Below are 7,847 nucleotides of genomic sequence, written 5' to 3'. Positions count from 1 at the left end.
ATAATGTACTCATCATTTAAAAAAAAAATTGCAACAGGGGGGGTCCCCGCCAGAGGATAATGCTATATGGGGGTCCTTGGGATGGCAAAGTTTGGAAACCTCTGCACTATACCATAAACCAACAACACATCCATCTTACAGCCACATAATGTGTGTGTGTGTGTGTGTGTGTGTGTGTGTGTGTGTGTGTGTGTGTGTGTGGACTCACAGTGACGTTCTCCACAGACTTGTTGAGGTTGTGCAGCTGAGCCCAGGCCATGGAGCTGGCGTTCAGGCTGCTCAGCTGAGCGGTCACCGAGTGGAAGTCCTCGCTCATTTTTTCAAGATCCTCCAACAGGACGATGACACAGCTGTCACACGCTGCAAGGGGGGAAACACACACACACACACACACACACACACACACACACACACACACACACACACACACACACACACACACACACACACACACACACACACACACACACACACACACACACACACACGCACACACACACTTAATTTCCATAAAGAGATATAGACTCTCTAAGAAATCTTATGTTCTTTACACTGCAGCCCATTTTCTCTCCGCACGGATCAGTGTTAAAAACATGTTCCCATCAATCCCTTAGACATTAAATCACAGGGTCCTGGTTGATATTGAACACATAAACGTATCAACTGCTGTCATTATAGGTTTGGGAATGTGTTTGCTCTTACGTTCACAGTGCATGCCATGGTGCTGCTCTACAGGTACGTTGAATTTGCTTGAGCAGGAGTCACACTGTTTTCCTGTCATCCCGTCGGGACAGCGGCACTCTCCAGAGCGGGGGTCACAGCGCCCTCCTTTACAGCTGCACTCTGCACACAGGGAGGGAGGGGGGGGGTCATGTTAAAAAGGACGGATGGGGTTGATTTTAAGTGTTAACAATTTTGCATCCGCAGTGTGATTAAATAAAAATCAACTCATGAGACTAAAACGATGTTAAATGGGATGACTGACATTTCTACCTTATTCTAAATGATTGCATTAAACTCCAGCTTGCAATGACACAATACATATATATATATATATATATATTTGTATACACATTCAAACATATTTATTTTTCCTTAAACCGATATATTCCTGCATGTTGTATGAATGCTTGTTGTTTGCATGTGGTCTTCTCCTGAATGTTGTACGTCTCTTGTTTGTTTTTTGTGATTTTGATGGCACCTTAAAAAAAGGAGTAGCTCTACTCCTCTCATTGTACCTGTATAATCACAATAAAGGATTCTATAGTCTATTCCTTTTCTATTTATAGGTCCTTACGTCCTGCATGCACTCACCCTTGCAGCCGTTGGGTCCGTAGTCCCAGTGTCCCGGAGCGCACTGTTTGCAGCTGGTTCCGTTGACCCCGGGCCGGCAGGCGCACTGTCCGCTCTGAGGGTCGCACGGCTGCACCAGCGCTGCAGACGCCTCACAGTCACAGTGCCGACAGCCGGAGCACGACTCGAAGCCGAACGAGCTGTCCTGAGAGGAGACAGAGACAGGCAGAGGCATGAGGGGAAGCTATACAAAATCGGACATATAGTGTTTACACAAATATATGACAAAGATTTCCTCTCATTTGATTGGCCTGCATTTTTTGAGTTGTGTCAGTATTTGTAGTAAAAGACTGACTGAAATGTGTTTGTTTTTCTGAAGAGCAATGAATTGATATATCAACAAAAATAATATGGGTGCAAATTATATTTTAGAATAATCCACATTTAAGATATAAAAACGTTAAAATGTGGAGAGAAAAACTTGAAGCTTTTACCTCACAGCGGTCGCAGTGCGGTCCGGTGACTCCGGCTTTACAGCGACACTGTCCAGTGTGGCGGTCACATGACTCGGTGCCGCATGGAGAGCAGTTACATTCTGCGTGAAAGAAAACAAAACTTTTAATCTGCTGATACACATTTTACTTAAACAATCTACTGAAAGCCTAATTCATTATAAATACTTTAGACCAGAGCCTCTTAGGAGAGAGGAAGTGTTTAATGTGCTATTTCTGTTGATAGAAACATTTTTTTGATTGAACTCACTGGTGCAGTTTTTGGCGTCGATGGCGTCTCCGTAGTAACCGGGGGCGCAGATGTCACAGCGCGGCCCGGCCGAGTCGTGCATGCAGCTCAGACACTCGCCGGTCAGAGGGTGACAGTCGGTGAAGAGCATGTTGGGGTCGTTGTTGCCACTGCAATGACACAACTGGCACCTGCTGCCCAGCACCATGGGGTTGCCGTAGTAACCGGGGGCACACCTGTAAGAAGAGACACGTTTTTTAAAGATACATTCGTCTGCAGCATCTCAGATTAAGATATATTTATCCGCGAGGGAAAGTAAGTACTAACATGTTTTCAGCAACTGACAAATGATCAGAATTCAGCATTTAACTGTAGTTTAGTTCAGCCATACACTCGTATTTAAAATGTCCTTTTTCCCGATGGCCATTTGTCCACACAGATGGCTTTTTAGGTCACTGACATAGCTTCTGAAAAACTTCTTCCAGAGTGAAGATTTTCAGAAACTCTCTTTTTTATTCTGCTATATGTTACTCTTCCACTAGATTGAGACTTCTTATCAAACCCACTCTGTGCTGATTTACCTTTCACAGTGAGGGCCAGCGTAACCCGGCATACACAGACACTGCATATTGTCAGTCTTCTGCACACAACCCTCTGCAAAGCTGCAGGGACAAAAAAAGAGTTATTACAAAATACTAGTATGAGATACAATTAGAAAAGTAACTCGAGCAAGACTGAAAAAAGGGAGTAAACTGTGCTGACTTGTTGGAGGCGACCCTCAGTGGGCAGGGGCAACTGGAGCAGGACACCGCCTGTCCGTCAAGACTGTTGTTGCCAAGGAAACCACCCCGGCACGTCTCACAGTGGTCACCGGCCGTGTTGTGCTGGCAGTCCTGATGAAAGAGGAAGGAGGAAGGATACGAGATGATGATAATGCTGAAGAAAGATATTAAAAAATACATGTGTGTTTTTATATTATATCTCACCAAACAGATTCCAGATCCGTCCACACAGTGGTCAGAGTGTCCGTTACAGTTACAGGGAACACATTTCCCCAAAAACAGACCAATAGTGTCTCTGTAGAAACCTGGAGCGCATTTCTGTAGATGGATAAACAAGTAAGTAAGGGATGGAATTCTTTATCAATGAATAACATGGCTAACTGATGATTAATGAACTCTTCTCGATTAACCTCACCTGACACGAGTCTCCGAGGTAGTTGGCGGGGCACATGCAGATCTCCACGTTGTTGGCGTGGCGACCAGCAGGCAGGGTCTCTGCGGCCTCCAGCACGGCACCGCGTATGGACACAGAGTGGGCCGACTGGGAGTGCAGGGCCCGGATCTGAAGGGACTCCAGACCCACCAGGACCATCATCAGCTCCTCACGGGACACAGAGTTACCGGTCTGAGCGTGGCGGAAACTTCCCTGAGAGGAAAAAGGAGGACAAAGGTCAGGTTTGGGCTTTAGACTGTTCCTTATTCCACAATGACCTTTAACCCTTGTGTTGTGTTTGAAAGCTGTTACCGTTCATGGTGTTCGCGGGTCAATTTTGACCCATGATTTATTTCAGTCCTAACTTATAATGCATTCATAACCGTACAATCCTGTTGTAATGTTATGTTATGGCCCAAAACACATCACACCACATATTGCACACGTGCATGTGTGTGTTCAGGTTCAAGTGTTAGTGTACATATTCCTTGAGAAAGGTCGAGTTCCCGTGGGGGGGGGGCAGAGGTAGGGGAGACCAGGTGCATATTGTTACAGTGGCTGAAGGGGGTGGGGTGTCTAAAGCCAAAGATGAATCGTGATTGGGCCAAATTTGACCCAGAGTCACCCACAACAATTCTGCCGGGTCTCCCCAGACCCCAACACCAAAATACACTTTTTTTTTAGAGACCTTCAGACTTGGCTAAAATTGTCAAAATCTGTTTTGTAGTGTTTAAAGAGCTGCTGTGGAGGATATCATGAAGCCTTGTTCCGATAAAAAAAACTAGAGCGTAGTTATTATATCATTTTAACTTGAAACGGGTCACGGGAGACCCGAACACAACTTAAGGGTTAAAGAATATATATATGAACATTGTTAGACATCAAAACATGGAAAGTGACGCCTGTTGGCTAGAAAATACAATACGTTAAGAGAGATAGAGAGATAACAGACCAAATATAAAAGCACAACAAACACTAAATATTTAATGTCAACCTAAAAATAAACCACTTTTATTTGTAGGGGTGTCGTGCTATACATGTATTGCAGATAACTGATATTTAACATTTTTAATAATGATATCATAAATCGTTAATACTAAACATAAATTATTATGTGGTGTAAAGAAAACGTTCCACCTGCAAAACAGTGCGACTTTGACTGATAACATTATTTGTATTAATTTGTTTGCCACACATTTCTTCTATAGATATAACATCATAAAGTAAATTAGTAGTAAATTATTTTGGTCATGATAATCACTGCTAACTTTAAATGAAGCCAGAAAGATTAATAGTGATAGTAGTCTTATGGGTTTGTTATATTCTTTAGTATTGCATATCAGCAGCTTTAGACGGCAGTGGGAAACAACATGATTTCCTCTTAAATCAGAGAACTGCTTAATCTTTGCAACCAATTACTTTGCATTTATTTTTGCTATCCAAGGAAAGAAATTGCCTCAGGATATGATAACTAAATAAAAAAGCCCGATAACAATATCATTTGAAAGAAAAGGGGGAATCCGACATGTTGCTGCCAGCCTGCGTGTGTTGTTTTGTTACATTCAGCGTCTATCATAAATCTCCTCGGTTGTGAAGCTTAAACGACCCACGACAGCATTTAAAGTGACTTTACCTCCACCATGTGAACTATTCCCAGGTGAGGATCTTCAGGTGAGGAGTACTCATGCTCCATGAACACCACGGTCATCTGGTTACCCTGTAAAGGAAAGAAAACTGTGATAAGTGTGTGTGCAGTTATGTAACAGACAGTGTGTGTGTTCTGTTTCTGCAGGTTTCAACAAGTGCCTCCGAATACTTTTCAAGACAACAAAGAGCGACATTAAATACTCATTTGAGTTTGTGGTCATACTGGCAGAAGTAAGACTAAACATAGTTCCTAGAAATTCTTTAAGTAGATACATTTAGTGACATGTTAAAACAATACTTTAGTAAAATAAAGAAACAGCAGTAACAGCAATATATATATATATGTAGGGGTCAGAACAATGAAAACCAGCGGTAATTTTACAAGATGGTGGGAGTCCTTGATATCTGTGCCCATATGCATGTGTGTGTGTGTGTGTGTGTGTGTGTGTGTGTGTGTGTGTGTGTGTGTGTGTGTGTGTGTGTGTGTGTGTGTGTGTGTGAGAGAGAGAGAGAGAGAGAGAGAGAGAGAGAGAGAGAGAGAGAGAGTGTGTGTGTGTGTGTGTGTGTGTGTGTGTGTGTGTGTGTGTGTGTGTGTGTGTGTGTGTGTGTGTGTGTGTGTGTGTGTGTGTGTGTGTGTGTGTGTGTGCGCGCGTGCGTGCGTGTGTGTGTGTTATACCTTGAGAATGATGTCAGGCCTGGAGGCTTCAGCAGGCAGAGACAGCACGTCTCCTCTCATGGTCTGAGTGTGCAGACGGTACCTCAGATAGCCTCCGTAAGATGAGACCTGGAGAAACGGGGATTCAAGGTCGTTTTAGGAGAAATAAAGGGTTAAGAACCAAAAAGGGCGGAAGGAGTAAAGCTTGAAAGCATTAAAGACAGGACAAGTAGACAGACTGCATCTTGATAACAACAACAATGGATTACATTCAGACTTTACAGTCAAACAGAAACAGGATCTTAGGCCTGTGAAAGATAACACGCATTTATTTCCATAGCGTTCATGCAGGTTTTAGCATGGCTGGCATTTGAAGCTGGTTCGTGGAGCGTAACAGGACTTAGTTTGGGGATTTAAATCAGAGCATCAGCCCGCAGATTGATGCTGGCTGGATCTCACATGAAAGCTGTCGGTTTAAACGTCTAGACGAAACGCTGATCTGTATCCAAACACCTCGCTGGAGCCTCGGCACCGTCATGTAGGATCATTGTTTGTGTTTATAGGTGTGACCAGGTTGTGTCTCCCAAGTCTTTTATCATTGCATTCATCGGAGGTAACGTACACTTCTCTATATTCATTCATTTAAAGATATTTTTGTATACATCATAACATGTTATCCTTATAAATGTCACTTCAAGATGCAATCGTTGGTCTGGATTAATTTTCTCATCGACCACATTTTTTATTCCTTCGGTATTAAATGTTTTATTGTTTTGATCATCGCCGAACTTTGTCACACTGTAGGTGTTGTGAATTGTGTTTTTCTCTTGATGAGACATTTTAGCATCTACAAGAAAAATCACTAAGTAAAACCACTTCCTTTACGCATTTGTTTAAAACAAATAATGATCCTCCAATGATGCAAAAAAATCTCTTGCTTTAGTAAACCAGAAATTATTTATTTGATGTGGATTTATATTTGCAAACTTGCTTGCATCAAGTTGCCTCTTTGGGGACAGTATATTATTTCTACTACCCAAGCCCTCCTGAGGTGGTCTTTCCCCTCTCACCTTGTCCCCCAGGTAAGTCTTTGGTGCGTGCCAGTGCAGGTCCTGGTAGACGTCGGGCACATCGCTGAGGTCGGCCTCCACAAGGTCCTGACCCGGATACACTGCGACCGGTACTTCCTGTTTGTCTGCTCCAAGCAACACCCAGCCGTTCATGTTCATCACCTGCAGGAGGGAGGCCATGGTGAACGATCAAACAGCAAAGAAACCAACAAGAGAGCAGTGTAAGCATTAGTTCACAAGATGCTGAGAGAAAAAATGTGTTGTTTATGTAAAATCGAAATTGAATTGACCGTTACTAAAGAAAAACTTTGAAGACAGAAATGTTAGTTAAATGTCAGAATAATGATCATATAGTTTGAAAATAAACCTGAAATGTTTAAATAACCCTAACCCTAACCAACTAAACAAAAAAAGTGCTTGTTTCAGCTTCTGTATGTGTAGGATCTGTGTTTTTTCTAGTTCTAGTAAGAACATAATCATCTGTAGTGACATTAATAAAGTTTGAGTGACAGTTACCTCGATGCGTCTCTTCTCAGAGCTGCGGCAGCGGTCCGTGGCTCCGAAGCAGAAGCAGCTGGTGCAGCCCTTGGGGTTGGTTGGGTCCAAGTGGAACGTACCAATTCTGCACTGATCGCATCGGGAGCCCTGGACGTTCTCCTACAGGTGGAGGACGCAGAGCAGGTTAGGGACCACTGGGATTACTGGAAGTGTGTGTGTGTTTGTTTGTGTGTGTGTGCTGCTCCACCTTGCAGAGACACTGTCCTGTGAAGTAGTCGCACACTTCCTCTTCAGTTCCTGCGTCGTTGCAGTCACATAGCCTGCAGTTGGGGTAACCATAGAAACCAGGAGAGCAGCGGTCACACTGACGGCCGACGACGTTGTCCTTACATCTGGAAAATATAATGAATGCAAGCATAATGAATGTGTGACAACTAGTACCGTAATTTTCGGACTATAAGGCGCACCTGAATATAAGCCGCAGCAGCTAAATTGAATGATGTGTACATATATAAGCCGCACTGGACTATAAGCTGCAGGTGTTTTAATGTTTAATTACCATATGTAAGGGTTCGTGCACAGAGGGGATTGTCGGGAAAGAGATGGCTGTTTGAGGAAGCTCCCATTTATTAACATTTCAACAAACAAGTTGCATATTTGCATAACGTATTCAAGTGTTAGCATTTAGTGCAATAGTAGCTACAGAACATGTACTGTGCTGTGTAAAC

The 7,847-nt window shown here is 43.2% G+C and overlaps 1 protein-coding gene across 1 annotated transcript; it reads right to left on the bottom strand.

Annotated features, from left to right (window-relative positions):
* Window positions 1-208: 208 nt before the first annotated feature.
* LOC104967541 (laminin subunit alpha-5-like) lies at window positions 209-7,591 on the bottom strand (the record flags this gene model as incomplete). The annotated part of the gene is made up of 14 exons (XM_010797030.1): window positions 7,367-7,591; window positions 7,138-7,278; window positions 6,622-6,783; window positions 5,573-5,680; window positions 4,883-4,966; window positions 3,232-3,462; window positions 3,021-3,134; window positions 2,797-2,927; window positions 2,616-2,696; window positions 2,056-2,270; window positions 1,788-1,888; window positions 1,315-1,498; window positions 703-843; window positions 209-360 (listed from the first exon to the last, which is right to left on the bottom strand). Coding segments are annotated over exons 1-14 (2,016 nt in total), but the record flags the coding sequence as incomplete, so codon positions are not given.
* Window positions 7,592-7,847: the final 256 nt, after the last annotated feature.

The sequence above is a fragment of the Notothenia coriiceps genome, unplaced genomic scaffold (genome assembly GCF_000735185.1).
Source record: "Notothenia coriiceps isolate Sejong01 unplaced genomic scaffold, NC01 NC01_scaffold00037442, whole genome shotgun sequence".
Classification (NCBI taxonomy): domain Eukaryota; kingdom Metazoa; phylum Chordata; class Actinopteri; order Perciformes; family Nototheniidae; genus Notothenia; species Notothenia coriiceps.
This window is presented reverse-complemented; position numbering and strand designations above follow the sequence as displayed.